General features: G+C 35.5%; 1 protein-coding gene across 6 annotated transcripts in view; it reads right to left on the bottom strand.

Moving 5' to 3' along the window:
- Window positions 1-4,685: 4,685 nt before the first annotated feature.
- The window catches only part of LOC106055472 (adhesive plaque matrix protein-like), a 48,221-nt gene continuing 28,058 nt past the window's right edge, over window positions 4,686-24,848 (bottom strand). For 2 of the 6 annotated variants that reach the window (XM_013211742.2, XM_013211777.2), the window contains exons 5-11: window positions 23,252-23,446; window positions 20,565-20,752; window positions 19,424-19,731; window positions 17,391-17,638; window positions 14,228-14,544; window positions 10,169-10,261; window positions 4,686-7,279 (exon numbers count right to left, since the gene is read on the bottom strand). In XM_013211742.2, coding sequence (XP_013067196.2) covers window positions 7,165-7,279; window positions 10,169-10,261; window positions 14,228-14,544; window positions 17,391-17,638; window positions 19,424-19,731; window positions 20,565-20,752; window positions 23,252-23,446 — 1,464 coding nt within the window. In that variant the 3' untranslated portion in view covers window positions 4,686-7,164. The remainder of the gene's footprint in view (window positions 7,280-10,168; window positions 10,262-14,227; window positions 14,545-17,390; window positions 17,639-19,423; window positions 19,732-20,564; window positions 20,753-23,251; window positions 23,447-24,848) is intronic. The other 4 variants (XM_013211750.2, XM_013211769.2, XM_013211759.2 and 1 more) reach the window with 4 other exon arrangements.

Consider the following 24,848-nt stretch of genomic DNA (forward strand, 5'->3'; position numbering starts at 1 on the left):
ATGCGCATCTAATTATAGGCCTACCTGTCCTCAAAATCAGTATAAGTTTGATAACGCATTGATAACTGTACACGTGTATGCAGTGAGCACTATAACTTTACAAGAAATATAAGCCTTAAGTGCTTTTTAATCGCTAAGTGTTAAAAGGATGAAGTCTTCTAGTAACACTTTCTACGGATGTAGGCTTAGTAGGCTTTTACATTATATCGAAAAATGTGTTCGATTCAATTAGTATTAGAATATAAAGTCTGTAAAAAAATTTTTTTAAACATGACGTTGTGGGAAGCGTGGTCGAGAGGCCAAGTGCGCTTGAACTTGGCTTGGCTTGGCTACCTAGAAGGGTTGAGTTGAGGCCTATGCTTTTTCACTGTCCATAGCTTTCTTGGTCACCATCTCTCTCGACACCCGACTCGGGCAGAGTTGTCTTTACTGAGCGCCAAAAGGCAGCACGGAAAACCAACTCCTAGATACCCCCTCCCACTGGTCCACAAATGAGATTGGACCAAAGCGCTCTGAGCATGCTATAAGCATGAAAGTAGCGCTATATAAAAGCTATAATAAAAAAAAATAATAATGACGTTGTTGTGTAAGAGAATATTATAAAACAACAACAATTTAATACGTCTCATAGTTCATATGGTGTCAATGCGTCTCTTTCAATGGCCCTACTGGCCCACCAGGCATCGGCCCATATAGCCAGTCCGCCCCTGGTTTAGAGATTATCTCGTCCACATATAAGGCAGAGTGGTGTGTCATTCTCTTTGATGGTAGAGACCAGCCATTTTTTTGTTCGACACACTTTTTGTTGAGGCCTATGCTTTGTCACTGTCCATAGCTTTCTTGGTCATCATCTCTCTCCACATAATGCGGTCTAGGGCTGACTCTTGTCAGATGTTATCAATTCCTACACCAAGAATTATGTGAGGCAGATTAAGGAAAGATTATGCTCTACTCTAATATATTACTTCACTGGAAAGTTATTTTTATCCACTTCATTGTTATCATTATTGAACTCTGGACCTGGGCGTGCAGCGACGATAATGAGTCCAAGTCTCTCCAATGCTCCAGGTCAGAAGTTTTTTCACATCCACGTTAGTGTATACATATAAAGAGATATAAGCAGTCCATTTCTTTCCATTGGCAAACAGTTTATAGCTATAACTTTTAGTTTTAAAAGGGCTATTATAAGTTGTTTTTCAAACATTTTGTGAAGTGTTGTCTTCAGTGAATTCACGTACTTCTGATAATGAAGATTAACATCTCCAACTATACAATGGACTAGATATTGATAGTTTAAGAAAAAAAAATAATTTAATTTTTTTCGTGACTAGTTATAAATTTAGGTAATAGGAAATAAATAACTAGTGACATGAAATGGAACAAGCTCAGACTCATTTATACGGTTATCAATAGAAAAAAAATATAATGATAGAGTACAACATTTTTTTTTAGACTCACTTTAGTTTCTGACCACAACATTGTTACAGAGTTGTTTAGACTCACTTTAGTTTCTGACCACAACATTGTTACAGAGTTATTTAGACAAAGTTTTCATAAAGGAAGAGGTGTAGTCTGTATAGAACTATCATAAGTAAACTTTTAATGATGAAAACTATTGAGAACAATTCAATGTTGATATACTTTTCAACAGATCAATTATATCTGTCTGAACCATAATCTTCAAATACAAAAAACAAAATTTAATAAAAACTCTGAAAGACACAAAGATAAATGCACATTCCTCGTCCCATATGCTAGGACAAATTTGTACAAATTCTCCTTCTTCCCTAGTGCTATTAGAGCATGGAATGGGTTGCCTGAGCTAGCCAGGAAAACCAGTGACTTGGCAAAATTTAAGTCATTACTAAATGCATAACGCGTAGGACGTAATCATCTCCTTTTTTGAAGCAACGTCTGTATCACATAAGATAAGATAATGTCCAACCAAAACAAATGGGTGCTATTCTGTTTATTGTTTCCTGTAAGCTAATTGTTAGGATGTACATAATAAACAAAAATGTTTTCTGATATCTATACTCTTACTAAATTCATTTGTGTGTTTCTTGTGTGAATACATCACAGAAGAGATACAAGACACCGATAGCAAAAACAAACAGACACAAACACTCTTTTGTTCCCCTGGCAACCAAATCATTAAATAAGAACAATCTGGTATAAACTTTATCACATGTAAATTATGAGTGAGTCTGGTGTGAATGTACACTTTGGTTTCTTATAGTTATAATGTTTTTATTTGTTTGGTGTAATGCACAAATTGTAAAACAAATTTCCATATGGACAATAAAGATTATTATTATTATTATTATTATTTCTCTGTAGAAACAGAGCAAAATGTGCAATATTAGACAATATGAAATATACTGTGATTTATTGGATAGTAAAATGTTACATACTTTGGAGCCCTGAGCAGTCAAGTTTTTTTATTTGGTTGTGTTGTGTGGTGCAGTTTGCAGAGAGCCTGGATAGTGAGAGTTGCAATTTTATTTTTCATTCATAGACGAAAAAAAAACGAAAACGTGACCTGTCATTGCCTAGGGTCTAGAACAACTAAGATATTTTTACGTTCAAAACCACTGAGGTTAAATTGACTATAAAAAGTAAAAAGTAAAGTTCCCTCCAGACTTTTTGGTCTATAGGGCAGATGATGTAAAGGTCATCTGTTTCTGTGGCTTACGGCCTGTGGCCAGCACAATGACCAACCGCCTTTACTTTTCTCCAACTAATGTCAGGTACCCATTAGAGGCGCCCAACGCTCCCGGAATTTAAAAAAAATCCCAGTTTTCACAGGATTCGAACCCGGGACTCCCGGTTCGGAAGCCAAGCGTTTTATCGCTAAGCCATCGCGCCTCTAAATTTACTATAAACGACTTTTTAATTTCGCAATGTCGACCCATGGTCGACCCATTATTTTTTTTTTCTTTGACATATTGAAAAGTACAAGATTAGAATGCCTTCCGTATTTAGCACTATTGAAACGCTCGTTGGTGCGTAACTTGCTTTTGTAGACATTGTATAAAACAATCATTTTTTTATCATTTGAAGTCGACATTGAATGGATACATGTTTGTGTATGTAAACATTTGAAGTCGACATTGACTAGATCTATGTTTGTGTATGTAGACATTTGAAGTCGACATTGACTAGATCTATGTTTGTGTATGTAGACATTTAAAGTCGACATTGACTAGATACATGTTTGTGTATGTAAACTTTTGAAGTCGACATTGACTAGATACATGTTTGTGTATGTAAACATTTATAAACACTCATTAAAATGTAGGTGGAGGTAACAAAAACAAATGAGTAGGATTTTAGGGGGAGAGAACTTTACAACGCCAGAGTGATAACAACAACAAAAAAGTTAGAGCAAAAGGAAACATAAAGCTTATGAAATACTTTAACATTGAGCAATGCATAAACGAAGAAAAGTCAGTGATTATATGGACAATTATTTTTGAAGGGATGGTGAAGGGGGGGGGGGAGAGTTAGAAAAGTGAGACTAGAATTAGAAATATGTGTGTGTGTGTGTGTGTGTGTGGAGGGGGGGGAGGTGTCGATTTATTGGGAAGTTGGAAAAGTGAGACTAGAATTAGAAATATGTGTCTGTGTGTGTGTGTGGAGGGGGAGGTGTCGATTCTAATTATCTTGGGGAGGGGGGGGACGTTCGGGTAAAGTATTATGTAAACGTTCGATGCGCAGGATGCGATAATACAAAAAAAAAGTGTTACGGTAAAAAAAACTTCAGAGAGACTTTCAAATATTGGATAAAGAGCTGAAAAGTTGAAGAATTTTTTTAAGGCGTAGTGTCGGGGGGGGGGGGGGTAAGTGATATCGGTACGTGCAAAAAGTATATGATTTTGAAGGGGTAGTGTTATAGAATTTTTGAAGTGACGTGGCGATAAGGGTGGTGGAGAGAAAAGTGATAATAGAAGTCACAGGCCAGAAGGGAGAGAACTGTGTGAAGTTACTGAAAAGATTTTTTTTTGGAATAGTGAAACATAACAATAAATAAAAAGAATGAAAAATTATAGACCACCAATCAATTCTTAACGACGGAATTTATTTAAAAAAAAAAACAAATTTGTTAATACCTGTTAGTCATGAGTATTGTTTAGCTTTACGAATGTATCTGCAGGTCTAGCTATTACGTGGAGTTCAACTATCGAAGGCTGGCATGGAATCTAGTCTTATCTATATAAAAAACGAAACCATTCTTATCTGTAAATGACTATCTAAATCTTTTTTTTTTATTAGATTTTGAACATTACTCTTTTTTTATATAGAAAACCACATATTTATTTAGATAACAACTTCAGTCATTAGAGGTACTGGTTAGAAAGGGGAACATTTTATTTTTATTTTTTTAGGTATTTTGTGTGTGTGGGGTTTTTTTTTTCGTGTAAAACTCTGAAACCCTTGTCTGGTGTCTAACAGTGATCACAAACATGTGGACATTCACAAATGACATTAAATACCACAAAACAAAATATTTATAAATGACAAAGAGAAAACAACAACAAACAAACAAACAGCAGGCTTTGTAAGATCTACAAAAGTGGCACTAAACGACAAACACAGCAAGTTGGAAGCACATGAAACCTTCCAATGACAACAAATGAGTCTCAATGTAACAAAAACAAATTGAAATGAAAACAGAAAAGTCGTTGGACCGTACAATCACAGTGTTTTTTATTTCTGGATAGGACGGAAGCACAACTGAAAAAAGGGGAGACTATCATTACAAATAAAGTTTCATAACATTTGAAGTGCAACAGCAAGGCACACAACTCTTGGTAAATGAAAAAAAAAAGTTCGCTCAGCAGACTAAAATTACAATAATACTGATAAAGATAGCAATTCTTATAAAGCAAAAAAGGGATTAATCTACTTTAAGCTCCAGGATGGGTTGTCTATGACAAATTAAATTCTCTATTATGACAAAATAAATTAAAACATTTCTTGTAATAGTTTTGTCCATACTCATATGAAAGGCAAGTATACATGACAGGAGGTTAGATCACACTCAAAATGACTACTACATTAGACTGATGTGGCGACTTTGAAATAGCTATATCATACATTTCACATTTCTACATAACAAAGGCGGCGAATCAACAAACAAGGGGTCAAGGTCAAAGTAGATCATTCAAAATATAAATAAAGTATTCGTACAGGTTCACAGCTCGATTGATGTTTGATTCATGGCTGAAAGAGTGCGAACCTCTGACAGACTCATGAAATAAGACATTAATATAAACAAAGGTTAACAAACAAAATGTTTTTTAAACAATACGAAAAACTACCAACGATAAAAAAAAAACAAAAAACAATTGCATCTTACTGACATTAAACTTTTGAAACTGAAATACACCAAGTTTATTTTCATATATTTTTACATTTTTGCAGTTAAAAACATTAAATCTAAAAAGGGACTTTTAAAAAATCCTTTTTTAGAAACATATTTATCTTTGAGACCGTCACAGAGTACATAAAGAATTCTAATGTTAAAATTTGTAATTCTCAGTTAATAATACTAAGCAAAAAAAAAAAAAAAGATATAAACAAGTCAAGATTTTATTGCTGCTAAAGACAAAGTCGAAGTGTAGGCAGACCGGATCTTTGAGTTCATGAACATGCCGTGCTGGTGTATTTTTGTTTAGTTTTGTTGGATTGCCAGCCACACTATTAGACTAATTATTTCAAATTCATTAACAAATTAAAAGCACTTTTCAAATTCTTTTTCAAACGGTCACTTCGACTTTGTAATTAGCTTGCAATTACAGCTTCATCAACAGACGTCAGCAGTATCACATTTGGATTAATACACACATCTTTCGATGTTGTGAAATTGTCTAAAATATTGTCATTTGAATAATGGTGTTATCAGATGCACACATCTAACGATGTTAAATCGTCTATAAATAGTGTCATTTTTACAGCATTTTAACAGAAGTGTCTCGAGTTGATACTAAACTTGTTTGCCGTGTCTTGGACACTTGACACTTCTGACACTGACACTTCTGTGACTTTCAAGCCAAATTTATTTAAACTATAAATAGCTACTTTACAGACGTGGATGTACAACAGTGTCACGGGGACACACAGAGTTATTATCAAAATTTAAGAAAAATTAAAACAGATTAAAACATTGTAATAATCTCGAGTATTGTCATCTGATATGATCATAGAACTAAAGTATTGCACATATCACCAGCCTAGAACTGAACACACACACACAACTTAATACAGTCGAATTATTACAAGTCCAGTGAGTGGAAACAAGAAAGAAAGAAAGAAATTAAATAGTAATTGTAAAAGATCTAAGGCACACATAATTGTTAATAGCTTCTGTGATGAACTAGAGAACTAGATCTACTCAGTTAGTACAGAAATAAGGTATGTACAGTACACGATGTAGACCAGTAGAGAGTGACCATGCTAGGTTATTTGAATGCCTAAATGATAGGTACATCTGAAAATTTAGCGTTAAAATATGTATGGTGCACCATTTGATCAATGTATTGATTTTTGTTCAAGTCAGATATCTGTGGTCATTTCAGGATTCGATCATCTATTATAAAAAGCACATTTTGTTCTCAATTAATTCAAAGGCTGTTTGGTCTAGATCAAATCATAAATGTCTATAAACATTGGAAACACTGCCATAAATAAGTTCGTTGTTACACCATTTCCGTTACATCAGGTTAAAGAATTGTAACTACCAGAATGTTCTAGATCTAGTTAGTTGACTCAACAAAATGTTAGTTCATGGGATGACGGGATAGAAATCGTGACAAATCTTTCATGATATGATCATTAGTTCAATGACAGTTCAAGTTAGTTATGGTCACGTGGTGAGGCTTCTTCTGGCTAGAGACCTTCTTTTTTGGTGAAAAACATCTTTACGAAAACTTTAAATTTAAGCGTTGTTTGTTTGAATTCTAAAACCCAGTCTATCTACAAGATAATGTTTTACAACAACAACAAATACAAACAATTATTCTCTATTCTCGTTGGTGTTAAGCTTTTCTTGTGATTCGTGTCTCGACTGCTTTTAAACTGCTGGAGACGACATAGCGTAGCAAACCAAGTCTGCCAATGTAGTGAAAGGTCAAGGTCGCTGTGATGGGTCTGCCCGGGCGTCTAGAAGTCTGAGGCGCCGATTTCTTCGTAGTAGTTCTGGGGCGCTGCTTGACTTTGCCCTGGACTGTAAAGCTTAGGTTTGGGAGATACAGCGGGCGGAGCTTTGGGCTTGCCCCTGGTCACGTGATGAGAATGCAAAGAAGGTGGAAAGTTAAAGTGAAAAATTGAGATTAGTTTATATACATCAATGTTTTAATGTCGTAAACGTGTAAATGCTAAGGCACGCGTTATTTATAAAGTAAATAGGTATGTCTATTTAATAGCTAATTATTGAGCAAAATCTATATCTTTTAGTACTTGATAAGTTGCATAAGTGTGATTGACTATAAAATTGTAAATTTACTATTTTGTTTTTATGTTGAAATAAAAAATAAAAAAAAAACAATAATTCAAGCAAAAATAATACAGCACACAATTCTTAATAAAGTTCTTAGATTGTTAATGTAAATTAAGAAAACTTAAATTAATACAACAAACATACCAGTTAAATAGCTAGAGCAATAAACATGCGAGGCGTGGACTACGAGTATATCCGCTACAAACACATATCCATTATTATCAATATATTAAAACGAACTAATATTCATTCACTGGCATTGCCAGGTTAAAGCTTCATTAGAGAGAAACAAAATTAATTCTAGTCCCTTTAACATTGTCCACTGAGAAATTTTTAGGTGATGTGGCAGGTCTGCAGCAGTACCACCATCTGACAGGCAGCGAGAATCCTCTTGAGGATCTTAAGGGCCTTGAAGGTATCTGTGAAGTCAGTTGTCATTATCCCCTCAGTTGATATAACAACAGGTATATTTTAATTTTAGACAACCTCCATAAATACTTCATCCCCAGGCTTAGGTTCCCATATTATTATAATTATTATTATAAAAGAGCGAGTAGTCATTCTCTGGCGAAGCCAGGGTCGAGTTTCGTTAAAGGGAAACAAAATTCATAGTAGTCCCTTTATCAGTTTCCACCGAGGAATTTTCTGGTTATTATTATTATTATTGGAACGATTATGTTAGAAACGAACGAGAATTCATTCTCTGGCACTGCCAGGGTCGAGTCCCTTTACAATGTCCATTGAGGAATTTCTGGTGATGTAGCAGGTCTGCAGCAATACCGCTCTCTGACAGGCAACGAGAATCTTCTTAGGAATCTTAAGGACTTTGAAGGTATCTCTGAGGTCATTATCCCCTCGGTTGATATAACAATGGGGTATATTGTTATTATTATTATTATTATTATTGTTATTAAACATTGATGCCCAAACTATTTCGACCTGTGAGCATGTTTATTTCCGGTCCGTTGATCAGAGTAAGAAATAGTCGTGTCCAATGGAACTCAGCGTCCATGAACTCATTATAAGAAGCATTGAAAGCCGGATAGCACATTGTTACGTGCCCAGCATGCCCCCGCGGGCCGTAGTTTGGGCACCCATTGTGTGAAAGTGTGCCACTACAACACTGAAATAACTTCATGCACATGAACAGTTCATTGGTTAGTGGCACCACTTTCACAACAAAAAAGAACATCCTAATTAGTGTGAGGAGAGTGTTATCTAAATACTACCTATCACTGTTACATAGTCTATATATGACGTATCTTTTTTTTTTTGTCAACTACAGTGTGGAAACTAATGTAAGTCAGGCTTAGTCTCTGATTTCTATTCAGTATCAAGGTATTGTTGACGGTCGTTGACTTGTAGCACCAAACTGCTGGTAGACAACTAAACCGCTGTTAGCTTATTATATCTTAACTTATTAAACTTGAAATAACTTCAATCACTTCTTTGGTGAACCCAACTAAATAAAAACTTTTATTATAACTTAAACACATTCAACTTGAGATTAAATGAAATCAATGTAGAAGACTCTAGTCATACAATAAACTGGTGTTCTGGACAAAATCCAACTCACTACAAAAACACTTCTGTTCAGTCTCACATTCTGGAGTCGTCTATTTTAACTAAAACCAATGACGGCAATGCTGTTTATCTTGCATCATCTACAACCAATCGCTAACCTCTTCCCACCGTCACCATGAAAACACACACACACTCTCCGCGAGACAGGGAAATTCAAGAAAATTTAAACTAGAGACATGCACTAAATTATAATAATGTTATCTACTTAATTCATTTAAACGAGGTATTAGGACTTAAAGCGTTGGGACTAAATGATGTTATTATTTAACTACTTTAATTCCCAGTGGCAGGAAAACCAAAAATTCGTTTTTACATTCCGAGGTAAATGCAAATTTGTACTCAGAGAAATAATCAAGTCTTACAGAGACTAATGAGAAAAAACAAAACAAAATGTGAACCTCTGTAGTTCGCTTGTGATAGAGTGTCTATTTCTACGGCTAAAACGATGTGTAATTGTAAATAACGTGTTATATCTACGACTACAATTCATGTGTCTATTTCTATAACTAAATATAATATATCTATTTCTAGTACTAAAATTCATGTGACTATTTCTACGACTCAAATTCATGTGACTATTTCTACGAGTAAAAATCATGTGTCTATTTCTATGACTAAATATCATGTACAGCAACCAATTCCTAATGTGTTTATTATATAATAAAATACAACAAGGGTTATATTAAATATTTTTAATATGACATTGTAACAGAATGATTAATATGACTCACTATTATGGGGTTTGTGTTTAGAGCTATCCTCAATATATACATAAATATAAGTATTGTTTGTCCTGTATATAATGCCAACATACGTGCAGTTTTCTGTGTTAACTTATTTTACTTCAAAAGAAAAGCAATTAATTAATAAATGAAATTTCATTAAACACTTTGCACTGACTAAAATACACATTACAATCTTGTGTTATAGGCGTCTTTTGTATACTTAACACTATAGTGACATGCTAGACATTGTAGACATAGTGCATCGCCTGTGTAAGTTCAAACATTCAGTGGGCATACGTGATGTCTTGGGGGAGAAGGCGGCAGGACATGACATCCAACCATTTACAGGCTGCCTCACCTGCTTTCTTCCTGGGTGATAAACTTCAGAACAGCTGACTGACTCCAGTCTCTCTCACCTGACTGATTGGTAGCAGGTGGCGGGGGCTTAGGACTGAAACGGTAGTGATAGAGAGAGTGATACCATCGTCTTGGTCAATGCAATACTTCTAATACTACTACAGCTACTGTTTCAATAGTGCTAATTCTACAACTGTTTCAATATTGCTAAGTCTACAACAACTGTTTCAATATTGCTAAGTCTACAACAACTGTTTCAATATCGCTAATGCTACAACAATTGTTTCAATACTGATTATACTACAGGTTGAAAATGCAACTCTTATAACAGGCAACATTTCAAATCTTGAGGCTTTAAATGAGTATACTAGTGAGAAGACTTCTGCAAGGGAATATCTCTTTCAGTTTTAAATTCTTAAGTGCTATTACAATAATGTAAGCATAGTTTTGACGTGTTTTTGTTTGTATGTAAATATAATTTGCATTTATATTTATTTGTTGTAATAATTTATTGGCTAATGAGCGTGTTTATCTGTTACAAATAAATATATTTATAAAAATATTTCTTATCTTCAAAAGTAAATAACAGGAATTTGTACGATCTATTTGTTTCAATAGAGTTGGTATTTCATTTTCATGTTTTTTTATGTCTGTTATTTAATCATACATCTAAAGTTTTTTTTTTTTTTCTTCTAATTAAAAACAACCTAAAACTGTATTGAACCAATCTAAAGCAAGATGCACATTTGCTGCCGACTGTATTAGCAATTATATGATTCAATACATGTCACATACGCTATGAGCTTTAGCATCCAAACCACAAACTCTGCCATTGTAATAGTGTGCCATTGTGTTACTGTGTCATGGGAAAAGTGTGCCATTGTGTTACTGTGTCGTGGTAATAGTGTGCCAATTTACTGTGTCATGGTAATAGTGTACCATTGTGTTACTGTGTCATGGGAATAGTGTACCATTGTGTTACTGTGTCGTGGTAATAGTGTGCCATTGTGTTACTGTGTCATGTTAATAGTGTGCCATTATGTTACTGTGTCGTGGTAATAGTGTGCCATTGTGTTACTGTGTCATAATTATAGTGTGCCATTATGTTACTGTGTCATGTTAATAGTGTGCCATTGTGTTACTGTGTCATGGTAATAGTGTGCCATTGTGTTACCATGTCATGGTAATAGTGTACCATTGTGTTACTGTGTCGTGGTAATAGTGTACCATTGTGTTACTGTGTCGTGGTAATAGTGTGCCATTGTGTTACTGTGTCGTGGTAATAGTGCACCATTGTGTTACTGTGTCGTGGTAATAGTGTGCCATTATGTTACTGTGTCGTGGTAATAGTCTGCCATTGTGTTACTGTGTCGTGGTAATAGTGTGCCATTATGTTACTGTGTCATGGTAGTACTGTGCCATTATGTTACTGTGTCGTGGTAATAGTGTGCCATTGTGTTACTGTGTCGTGATAATAGTGTGCCATTATGTTACTGTGTCATGGTAATAGTGTGCCATTGTGTTACTGTGTTATGGTAATAGTGTGCCATTGTGTTACTGTGTCATGGTAATAGTGTGCCATTATGTTACTGTGTCATAGTAATAGTGTGCCATTGTGTTACTGTGTCATGGTAATAGTGTGCCATTATGTTACTGTGTCATGTTAATAGTGTGCCATTGTGTTACTGTGTCATGGTAATAGTATGCCATTGTGTTACTGTGTCATGTTAATAGTGTGCCATTGTGTTACTGTGTCATAGTAATAGTGTGCCATTGTGTTACTGTGTAATGGTAATAGTGTGCCATTGTGTTACTGTGTCATGGTAATAGTGTGCCATTGTGTTACTGTGTCGTGGTAATAGTGTGCCATTGTGTTACTGTGTCATGTTAATAGTGTGCCATTATGTTACTGTGTCGTGGTAATAGTGTGCCATTGTGTTACTGTGTCATGGTAATAGTGTGCCATTATGTTACTGTGTCGTGGTAATAGTGTGCCATTGTGTTACTGTGTCATGTTAATAGTGTGCCATTATGTTACTGTGTCGTGGTAATAGTGTGCCATTGTGTGACTGTGTCATAGTAATAGTGTGCCATTATGTTACTGTGTCGTGGTAATAGTGTGCCATTGTGTTACTGTGTCATGTTAATAGTGTGCCATTATGTTACTGTGTCGTGGTAATAGTGTGCCATTGTGTTACTAACATCAACGGAATTTGTTTTGAGCTGAAATTGTCCTGAGCTTGGTAATGAACATATTTCTGAAACCATTTGTCACAAGGAGAAAGTCCAAATAGTGAAGAATTAATACTAAAATTATGTAGGTGTCTACATCACATATCATTTAGCAACATCCTTAAAGTCAAATAAAATTCACTTGATTAAGATTTAAGCCCGGAAGCTGCCAGTATGGATGGCTGCCTGGTCTTGCGGTTTGCGCGCTGGACTGTTGTTTGGATTTATCGATGGTCCCGGGTTCAAACCCTGCCCGCTCCCATCCCCCGTCGTCCTGCGGGAGGTTTGGACTAGGAAGTAAACTATCTTCAACTCTGAAGAAACATCCGAAACATGTACAACATTTTACAAACTGTAATGTTCTTTAAGGCAAATATTAGGATACCAATAAGTTTGAATGTAATCTTTACCAGCGCTTGTGTGACATAACAATGGAAAGGGAAAAATAATATCAGATTTAAGACATTCTTTGCATCTTAAGATTTCATTTACGAGGATGTTATGTGTGTTTATATATATATATATATATATATATTACGTTTCGCCATGTAATTTAAACAAATGTCTCAGTATTGTACCAAACTAACTATTTCACAGGCACAGCTCATCTCCTTTGTACTCTGTACACAGTATTATATAAACATTGTATTGTATAAGATAAGATAAGATAGACTGTTTCTAGTGTTTAGTACAAAGTGATTAATATGTATAAGGAATTAATTATCTATTCGTAGCTACAGAATATCTAGTGGGCAAACAGGGATTTACTCAAAGGAATTACTCAAAGGAATTACTCAAGGGAATTACACGAGGGTTTTGAATATTTAAGATAAACATTTTGTTTAATTTGGAGGAAACTGAAACTAATTGTCTACAAATCAAACATTATGGGAATGGAAAAGAAATAGTCTAGATTAAAGATTAGCTATTGTGATCTCCCCTGTACTCTGCTAGAACAGTTAATATGATTTTAGTTTAAAGTCAAAACAAAAGAGTTGGGAAACAATAGCCCTTTAAAAAAACATTTACTATTTTCTACGTAATGTACAACGCATTCTTAAGATTTAAACCACAATAAAGTTACATTATCTTTATATTTTAAATTATCAAATGCAAAAGGCGTCGAAGCTATAATGAATCTCAAAAAAAGATGTGAATCTAAATCTATATGTTAATTTAATCTTCATACCCAAAATTTTGGTCTCATATTCTCAGTTTATTCAATTTCTAGGTCAAAGTTTGTAGGAAAAAAAGTATTGTGCCAAACCAAACCTCTAAATTTTATAAATTATGACAGAGTTTGAAATATTATCTCCAGAAAATGTCTCAATAGTTTTAATACTGTCAAGATCCCTGACCCAGCCTCAGTAGATATATAATCAATATTCCTGGTACTGCCTCAGTAGATCTATAATCTCCCTGATAAGGACCCAACATTATCATTAGCACCAATAGATCTACAGTTCATATCCCTGACGAAGACTAAATCCTTAAAAGTCTTAATAGTGTCAATATCCCTGTCACGACCACAGAGAAGTCAATATCTTTAACAGAATCTCAATGTTTGTCTATCTCCCTGACACATAAAACAATTATAGACTTAATTTCACCGGGCAAAGTTTCCCAACTCTGATTCACAATTTAGATGACAAAAAACAAAACTCGTATGAAAAAAAAAACATAACCAAAAAAAAAAACTGAAACAATAAAAACTTCAAGCCTGCAACCAACTCAAAGCCTGAACTTTGAGGAGTTCCACTAGTAAACCACGGGAGACCAAGCTATCATTGCTCCATGCTACAATGGTTGCCTTAACTAGTCCACTCACGTCTGTCCCGCTAGAGCCAAGGTCTGGCCTTGCAGGGTCTCCGCCACGTTCTGGTTGGAGTACAGTCCCATTGGGGAGTTGTACTGAAGGTGGACAACTTTTGGTCCGTTCTCAGAGCCGTTTTGCTCTCCCACGGGGATGGGGCTGAAAGGCGCGGCGTTGGGGGCTGGGGTGGGATGATAGCCAACAGACCTGACAGGCTCCTGTTGAAGGGCGTAGCCGGTTTCCTGCTCCCACGGCTTAACGCCCGTGGCTTTCAGTGTGTTTTTCCAGGCTGGGCCACTGTCGCCTTCAGGTGCTCTCCAAGAAGATGGGTTCTGAAAAAAGAAAATAAAGGTATTGCTTTTGTACAAGTGGATTCTATTTGTGCACAGAGTTTCATCATGAAACAAAAACAACAACGTCTTGAATGACCAACTCCCCGTTGAGTATTTTTCATCTTTCGTGAAAAGCTGATGACATTCACTACATGAGTAGGTTTTTGGGTAATTGGAAATACAGGGAATAGGAAATACAGGGCGTTGGAATTACAGGGAATTAGTACACACAGGGAATTAGAACACACAGGGAATTAGAAACACGGGGAATTAGAAACACGGGGAATTAGAAACACGGGGAATTAGAAACACAGGGCGTTGGAATTACAGGGAATTAGAAACACGGGGAATTAGAAACACAGGGAATTAGAAACACGGGGAATTGGAAACACAGGGAATTAGAAACACGGGGAATTAGAAATAAAGGGAATTAGAAACACAGGGAATTAGAACACAGGGAATTAGAAACACAGGGAATTAGAAACTCAGGGAATTAGAAACACAGGGAATTAGAAACACGGGGAATTAGAAACACGGGGAATTAGAAACACAGGGAATTAGAAATGCAGAAAATCGGAAATACAGGGAATCGGAAATATGTGGAACTGGAAATACAGGTAATCGGTAATACCAGGAATTGGAAATGCAGGAAATTGAAAATACAGGGAATCTGAAATACAGGAAATTGATAATACAGGGAGTTGAAAATACAAGAAATTGGAAATACAGGAAATTGAAAATACAGGGAGTTGAAACTACAGGAAATTGAAAATACAGGAAATTGAAAATACAGGGAGTTGGAAATACAGGGAATTGAAAATACAGGAAATTGGAAATACAGGAAATTGAAAATACAGGAAATTGAAAATACAGGGAGTTGGAAATACAGGAAATTGAAAATACAGAGAATTGGAAATACAGGAAATTGAAAATACAGGGAGTTGGAAATACAGGGAATAGGAAATACAGGAAATTGAAAATACAGGAAATTGAAAGTACAGGGAGTTGGAAATACAGGGAGTTGGAAATACAGGAAATTGAAAGTACAGGGAGTTGGAAATACAGGAAATTGAAAGTAAAGGGAGTTGGAAATACAGGGAGTTGGAAATACAGGAAATTGAAAGTACAGGGAGTTGGAAATACAGGGAGTTGGAAATACAGGGAGTTGGAAATACAGAGAATTGGAAATACAGGATATTGAAAGTACAGGGAGTTGGAAATACAGCGAGTTGGAAATACAGGGAGTTGGAAATACAAGGAGTTGGAAATACAGGAAATTGAAAGTACAGGGAGTTGGAAATACAGGGAATAGGAAATACAGGGCGTTGGAATTACAGGGAATTAGTACACACAGGGAATTAGAACACACAGGGAATTAGAAACACGGGGAATTAGAAACACGGGGAATTAGAAACACGGGGAATTAGAAACACAGGGCGTTGGAATTACAGGGAATTAGAAACACGGGGAATTAGAAACACAGGGAATTAGAAACACGGGGAATTGGAAACACAGGGAATTAGAAACACGGGGAATTAGAAATAAAGGGAATTAGAAACACAGGGAATTAGAACACAGGGAATTAGAAACACAGGGAATTAGAAACTCAGGGAATTAGAAACACAGGGAATTAGAAACACGGGGAATTAGAAACACGGGGAATTAGAAACACAGGGAATTAGAAATGCAGAAAATCGGAAATACAGGGAATCGGAAATATGTGGAACTGGAAATACAGGTAATCGGTAATACCAGGAATTGGAAATGCAGGAAATTGAAAATACAGGGAATCTGAAATACAGGAAATTGATAATACAGGGAGTTGAAAATACAAGAAATTGGAAATACAGGAAATTGAAAATACAGGGAGTTGAAACTACAGGAAATTGAAAATACAGGAAATTGAAAATACAGGGAGTTGGAAATACAGGGAATTGAAAATACAGGAAATTGGAAATACAGGAAATTGAAAATACAGGAAATTGAAAATACAGGGAGTTGGAAATACAGGAAATTGAAAATACAGAGAATTGGAAATACAGGAAATTGAAAATACAGGGAGTTGGAAATACAGGGAATAGGAAATACAGGAAATTGAAAATACAGGAAATTGAAAGTACAGGGAGTTGGAAATACAGGGAGTTGGAAATACAGGAAATTGAAAGTACAGGGAGTTGGAAATACAGGAAATTGAAAGTAAAGGGAGTTGGAAATACAGGGAGTTGGAAATACAGGAAATTGAAAGTACAGGGAGTTGGAAATACAGGGAGTTGGAAATACAGGGAGTTGGAAATACAGAGAATTGGAAATACAGGATATTGAAAGTACAGGGAGTTGGAAATACAGCGAGTTGGAAATACAGGGAGTTGGAAATACAAGGAGTTGGAAATACAGGAAATTGAAAGTACAGGGAGTTGGAAATACAGGAAATTGAAAGTACAGGGAGTTGGAAATACAGGGAGTTGGAAATACAGGAAATTGAAAGTACAGGGAGTTGGAAATACAGGGAGTTGGAAATACAGGAAATTGAAAATACAGGGAGTTGGAAATACAGAGAATTGGAAATATGGGGAATTGTCTCTAAAACGCAAGCCACGTTCTTTACTTAAAGGAAGATTACGCGTGGGATGTTTGGCTACCTACCAGTGGGCGTGGGATGTTTGGCTACCTACAGTGGGCGTGCGGTCGAATCTCGTGAACTATGTGATATAAGTGTACTTCGCGATTTGTGTGTTTAGGGCAAAGAAAAATAACATCAAAACATAATTAGGTCAATCTAGATCTCTTTGCTCTACTAAGTATAGTTAGCCAGAGCTAGCCCAATTATCCATGCTGGATATGCTCACCTGTCCTGGTACTTGTGACTGAGCTGGTGGCGACGGCTTGGGCGCGTACTGCACAGAAATGGGAGTGTACGTAGCAGGCTGGGCTGAGACCGGTGCCGGAGTGGGCTTGAATGTGGGTGCAGGGCGCCAGTTGGTGGAGGTCGTCTTCTTGGGGGTTGGGCCGTAGGTGGTTCCGAAATCGCCATAGCTTGTAGGTCCTGGGCGTGGCTTAGGGACTTTAGGTGGCGGCTTGTTGAGTGGAGTTCTCACTGACATGGACAGAAAGAACACATGAACGCTGTTTTGTTCTTTTCTATCTATTGATTCATAACAATTTTGTAGAGAATAATACCATAAAAAGGCTTTATTTGAAAAAATATTCTTATAACATATTATTATTTACTTTTTTTTATCAAATTTCACAAATAAATTATTATTTTTTAATTGAAAATTAATTTAAAATTTCAGTCTATTATATAACCTATAGAGGTTTCAAAGGACAAAATCAAATCAAAATAATTTAATGAACAATGAAAAAAGATATAATTTCATTTTTTAAATCACTATAATAAAATATATTTCTTTGAAATTTGTTATTAATATCATATAGTTAATTTGACTCTTTATTAAACAATTTCATTGGCACAGATCATTCAAATGAACTCATGCGATGGATTCATGGCCTGCTTCTAACACAGCAAGTGATATGAACATTGGATGGCCATTGAAGGATTCAATCCTGTACTGAGAACTACAACAGAAACACAGCAAGTGATATGAACATTGGATGGCCATTGAAGGATTCGATCCTGTACTGAGAACTACAACAGAAACACAGCAAGTGATATGAACATTGGATGGTCATTGAAGGATTCGATCCTGTACTGAGAACTACAACAGAAACAAAGCAAGTGATATGAACATTGGATGGCCATTGAAGGATTCAATCCTGTACTGAGAACTACAACAGAAACACAGCAAGTGATATGAACATTGGATGGCCATTGAAGAATTCAATCCTGTACTGAGAACTACAACAGAAACACAGCAAGTGATATGAACATTGGATGGCCATTGAAGGATTCAATCCTGTACTGAGAACTACAACAGAAACACAGCATACGAAATAAAGAGTTCTGGTCATGACACAAATACATTAAAATAGTAACTATTAGTATTGATTATTTTTTAAGTTCTACAAATTAAAAACGATTCTGTTATTTATTGAAGAAAAAAAAAACGAAACCAAATATGTGCAGAAGCTCCTGACAGCGTGTCAAAGACTAGATCTAATACTGAAGTGAAACCAACAATCAGGCCGTGCAAAGGCCCTGCAGGTGGAAGGTCACATGATCGACAGGTAGGTCCTGTCTGATGATAAGGACGAGGGCATTGAATTTTCGTTCTTAAAATATCTGTTGAATATTTATTAGTGTGTTTAGTACAAGCTTACATCAGAAGCAGACTACGGTAAAGCGTTGCCACTCAAATGCGTATGCACTTTTAATCCAACTTCATTTATTTAACAAAGTTTCAGTTTAACTTCGAGAAATCCTAACTAAGAATCCTCACCGGCAAAATTTTTGTCAAAACTCAGTAAAAAAAAGGCGAATTCTCAACATTTTCTATACTTTAAGATTTTGCATTGAAAATTACAATAAATAGTTAATGTTTCTTCTTTAATTTCTAAAACCTACAACTGGTAGAAATTAATTTCTCTAACTTTTCCACAGTTATTTTGCAAATGGAATCATAACATTTTAAATTAAAATCTAAATAAATACTATATAATTTCCACACCTACACTTTTTAAAAAGTTTTTGTTTTTTATTAATATTCTTGTTTTTTTTTCTTTTTATTAATATTAAAATGCATAAAATTATTTTATTTAGTAAAGGTTATGGCGACTTGTTACTTTTTCAAACCTATTGCAATGCCTACTCGAATGCCAACATAATTGTCTGCATGTCATCTCATAAAGTTGTAAAGGGAGGGTATGGTCAGATTTATGATCATGTGACACTAGCCTCCTGCAGGCACTACTTGCTCGCTACCTCCCGGCTGTTGGGTTGCCCCTTGAAACTGTCGGCGTCGTTCCCACACTGGCACTATCGCCTCACCCTCGTCCTCTTGCTGTTGCTCCTGGAGACGCTGCTGTTCCAGGAGGAGCCCCGTTGGTGTGTACGTCTGCTGCGGGGATGGGTAGCTCGGCTGCGGCTGGTAGCTGGGCTGCGACGCCTGGTAGCTCGGTTGTGACTGGTAGCTCGGCTGTGACTGGTAGCTAGGCTGGTAGAATGGAGATGAGGGCTGCACCTCTGGAGTCCTTGGCGACAGTGTGATTGTGTCTAGGCTCGAGTGAACTCTGGTGATACAGAAAGTTGCAAGAAGTTACACAAAAACACTTTCACAGTTGGGAAAATTGGAATTGGTGAATTGGAAGACAGTAGTAAAATATAGGAAAATAAAGCTGGACATGTATTAAAGTCTGTAGCATTTAATGCACGCTAACTATATTTTAAAAAAGCAGTTTGCCAGTATATTGAAATTGTTATTGAGTGTTAGTATTTATAAGGTGTAAACAACAATCTTCAAAATATTAAAATAAGAAAATGCTTTTAAGAAAACACGATATAGAAATGTTGAATTAAATCTCGTGAGTCAACGACTTCATATGCATCAAATGTGGCAAAATATGTAGGTAACAATTGGACCTTGTTCTGTAACGCTGATGTTCTCCTAAATCTATGGACAATTCGTCCTGTCTTTATGTTACATTTTGCTAATGTTTTCTTTATTTCAAGCTGCAACTTTCTTATTTCTTCATTTATTTTTGTTGTCCAGTGATACAGTTCATATAATAGTCTCAAAAGTTGACATAACATTTGTTTCTTCAAGTTTAAAGCCTTAAAAAAAAGTGTACACATTTAAGTAATAGGATACCGTATCATAAGATCGATATATCATAAAATATTTTAAGATCAAGATATTTTTTTTTGCAAGATATTTTAAGAACAGGATATTATAAGAGCAGAATTTTATAAGAGCAGAATATTATAAGAGCAAGCTATAAGAACAAGATATTATGTAAGAGCAATCTACTGTATTAAATTTGCCAATTCTTTTCAGAGTCATGAATCTAAAACTTTTTATAGTTCTAAATTGGATGAGGAAGAATGGAACGCCTCTTTCATTTACCTATTCAACATAACTGATTTCTCACTATCTCTGCTAGGCTCATATCTCTGGGCAGCCGTCTGGCCGTAGCCATCAGCGTATCCCCTGTGGCTAAAGTCGGATCCGAACTCTGGTCCACCGCCGCCAAGTTTGCTCAGGTTGACCTTTTTAGGCTGGTACCCGGAGGAACCAGGCATGCTGGGAGGTTGCTACAAATAAAAAAAAGGCCCAATTGTTAACCAGAAACACCGAAACACTAATTTCATTGGTTCCATTAGAAAGAGAGTTCGATAAAAAGTGTTCCAAATAGATTGACTACATCTAAACTCTATAGAGCTTGTGCAATGAAATATCTGGAACAATGCCCTAAAAAGCTACTCAAATCAGTAGTTTATTTCTATAAATGTAATCTTTAGACAGTGAGAAATAGATTGAGACCCTCTTAATATTCCTCTTTCTTCTACTACCTAGGAGGTGTTGTTGTTGTTTTATACATGTAATTGTACTTACTTAGTATGTCTTTTGCATGTTATCAAGATTTTTGTCTGTACTAGCAGGTAGTAGGTCTTTTTTTCTGTACTAGTAGGTAGTAGGTATTTTTTTGTGTACTTATTGGTAGTACTAATAGTTAGCAGGTATTTGTACTGGTAGGTAGTAGGTCTTATTTTCTGAAGTAGTTCTTTTTTTTTTTTTGTACTATCCGGTAGTAGGCTTTTTTTTGTGCTGGTAGGTAGTAGGTCTTTTTTTCTGTGCTGGTAGTAAGTAAGTCTTTTTTACTGTACTAGCCGGTAGTAGGCTTTTTTTGTACTGGTAGGTAGTAGGTCTCTATTTCTGAAGTAGGTCTTTTTTTCTGTACTAGCCGGTAGTAGGCTTTTTTTGTACTGGTAGGTAGTAGGTCTTTATTTCTGAAGTAGGTCTTTTTTTTTGTACTAGTGAGTAGCTAGTGGATAGTAGGTCTTTTTTTCGCTACTCGTAAACAGTAGTTGTTTTTTTTAACTAAAAGTCATATTTGTTTTACTAATGTGTCTTCTTGTAGGTCGTATGCTTATATACATGAACGATTATTTGAAGCTGAAATGTTGACATTTAAAAAGTAATCTGTCAAAATGTAAATATTTTATTTGTAAGTATCGTTTTTTAGGCTCCTTTTTAATCTGTTTTCTTAAAAAGGCGGATGTGATTTTCTAGGTTTTAATAAAATACCATTCGTTTATTTTTGTCGTATTTTCTATGACCATTACTTAGGAACACAATTCGTTGCACTTATAAATGAGGGGAAGTTACTCATACAGCACACAATGTAGCCAGCTATGAGGTGTGGAACATGCCCACTTTAAAGCATGATGGCCACTGAATAACTATCACGTGACCAAGCGATACTATTCTTAAACATCAGCCAAACTTTTCGCTGTCGTGACCCTGGCAACATTACAAGACAGAGAATAGCACAGTAACGAAACTGATAACTTTTGAGAGAAGTATTTTGAATGTGTGGTAAAAAATGTATTCGATTTCATAGGAGGCTAAAATATTGATCTAAAAGTGTCCAGATATAGCAGAGCTCCACGCTAATGATTTCTCAGGACATATGTCTAAAAGCAAGCTGAGTTTACTTTGCCAATTTGAATTGTCCATTTGTTTACCTTCCATCTGTGTAAACTTATGTCAGTATTATTGGCTGCATGAACAATGACGTCATGGGCACACACAAAAAGAGGTGGCAGGTGGAACTAAGGGCAAGAAGAAAAGGTCTCAGATTGACTAAATGATGACAAGCTAGAAAATAAACTACGTTTCTTAAAACGAAAGATGCAAACTAATGCTAACTTATTTTAAAATGTGTTTGTAGGCTTTAACAATTGTTCTGATGTTCTTTTTACTACTGCAGTATTGCCGCACTCAAAAGTTTTTGTAAAGATGAAATCGGTTATAAATATTTTTCTTTTACCCATCCTTTTGAACTTCATATGGCTACTCAGATTTTAAAATAATTTTGCAGAGTGTGGAATTTAATACTTGGTAATGTTGTCTTTATAGAGAAATAATTAAAAATAACACAACATTTATCTTGCAGATTATAATTACTGTAATAATATTTCTGCTGATTTCTGGGTCGTTAATAAAAGAAATAATTAGTGGAACACAGAATGGGTTGATGTTTTAATTAATGTGAATGATTCAATGCATTAAATCAGTTGGAAAGGGGGGGGGGAAATAGTTTTATGGAATCAAATAGCACTCCTTGAACAAGAGACTTTTTTTTTCCACATGTGTATCTTTACCATAGTCACAGGGCAGGGGGAAGAAACTTCATTTCAAATAGTAATGTGACCAACTTTGGTTTTGAGAGTAGTGTGCCTTCATGTTTTTAATACCTCTAGAGGGATAAGACTTTTTTGTTTTGTGAAGGAGAATGATGAAGTGTTATTATTTTATTGGGGATGTAACAACTCACACTGATAGCTTTTGGGTAGGAGAGTCTCTATTAACTATTTACAGGAAAATCAGATGAATTACAATTAAAACCACTAATAACAAGGGTATATTGTAACAATGTCATTCAATCAGAACACAGTTATCAGAGAAAGCGTTAGTAGCAGTACCACTAGTGTCATAAAGTGTACACTTTCAAGAAATACAACAGAATTTCTTATAGGCAATTATTTTCAGAGGATTTAGAGAGACATAACATACAAATGGGAGAGTACCGAGTAGCGACGTCCATTGTTTCGTCTAGGAAGAGTTGCGGATCCGAAAGTGGTTCCAAAGTCGAACCCCCCTCCCCCAAGTTTGCGAAGACTGCAGACTTTAGGGGGTGGGCCCGTGGCAAGGCGGTCAGGCTCGACATTTTCAGGGAAGTCACTGCTCTGGCTCTGAGTGGGATATCTGCCGCCGTAGTGGGCCTGTGGTTGGCATGGAAACAAGCGAAATGTTTTTATTTGAGCTCCCAGGGAGAAAATAAATATTATACAAATATCAAAAAGTTTTACAAATCTAAGCCTCAATAAAGAATCAATTAAATTGACAATAATTAAAAGTTTTACAAATCTAAGCCTCAATAAAGAATCAATTAAAATAATTAAAAGTTTTAAAAGTAAGATATTGGTGTTTTATCATTAAAATTGAATAGAATAATTAGCTTCTTCTTCATTATATTTAAGCGCAGCGTTTAACTTTGTTTCATGACATAATAACTTCAAGTTATGTTAAAGCATGCAGAATAAAACATGGAGGCCATGCAAGCAAAGTTTATTAACATCAAAGACATGTTAGCAAGGAGCAGAAATGAGTTTGAATAAATCCCTACGTTACAGCTGGTACTACAATAGTTTTGAAGTGCAGTTACGACAATGAAGACCGAATGTTGGGTTTTTGTTTTGAACTTTAGCCAATGCCTTATTTAGCCAATGAGAAGTTAATTCATGTCAAGGGAGTTAATTGCTTCATGCAGAAGTGAGAGTAGTGAAAACCAGCATTTTTTTTTTAACTGCATGTATCTAGTTAACTAACCATCATTTCACTTCAGACATCTAGCACTCTCTAGTTATCTCTTAACACTACTTTTGAAAAGCAGGTGTTCACGTGTCTGATGTTGTAAGTGCGTGTTGTATATGTGTTGAAGTGTTGATTTGAATTGAAGCCATGCTATGGACGCAACAGAATGACGTCAGATAAAGCGCTAAAGGTTGACAATAAGTGGACACGTGACTTGATAAGTGCAACGAATAGAAGTACTAACATTCACAGCATTGGAACTGAGTTTTTCAGCCCTAAGGTTATTTGTTTATTTTGTTTCATATGAAAAAAAAGCGAATTTAACAACACCACTGAAAGCAGACCTAGACATTTCTGTTCTATGATATAGACACCAAATATTTCGTAGTGAGCAAAGGTCATTGGAGGTCATTGGATGTCATTTGGGATGTACAATTTGACATTTCGAAATTATAAATTGCCCTAATGTATATTATTTTATCAGCAATCTTTTCACGCTAATTAATGGATATAATTCATTTATGTAAATGTTTCTTTGTATATTCATAGTTTTCTAAATATTCCTAATAGATCTCCACAATTGTGCGAATACTGTTTTAAAAAATCTATACACTTGTAAAAAAATTACCAAGGCCTTTAAGAATTCCCTCAATATAATTATAAGACTTATGACTTGATTGGTTCCAATTAGTACAACTAAATAAGTTTGTGTAATTTTGTTGGTAATGAGTGAACGAAGGATGTTTACAATTTTTATAACTTTTTAGGTTTATTTAAAAACGACATCTATTTTATTAGTAGAATTGTGAT

This window comes from Biomphalaria glabrata, chromosome 2 (genome assembly GCF_947242115.1).
Source record: "Biomphalaria glabrata chromosome 2, xgBioGlab47.1, whole genome shotgun sequence".
NCBI classification, from domain to species: domain Eukaryota; kingdom Metazoa; phylum Mollusca; class Gastropoda; family Planorbidae; genus Biomphalaria; species Biomphalaria glabrata.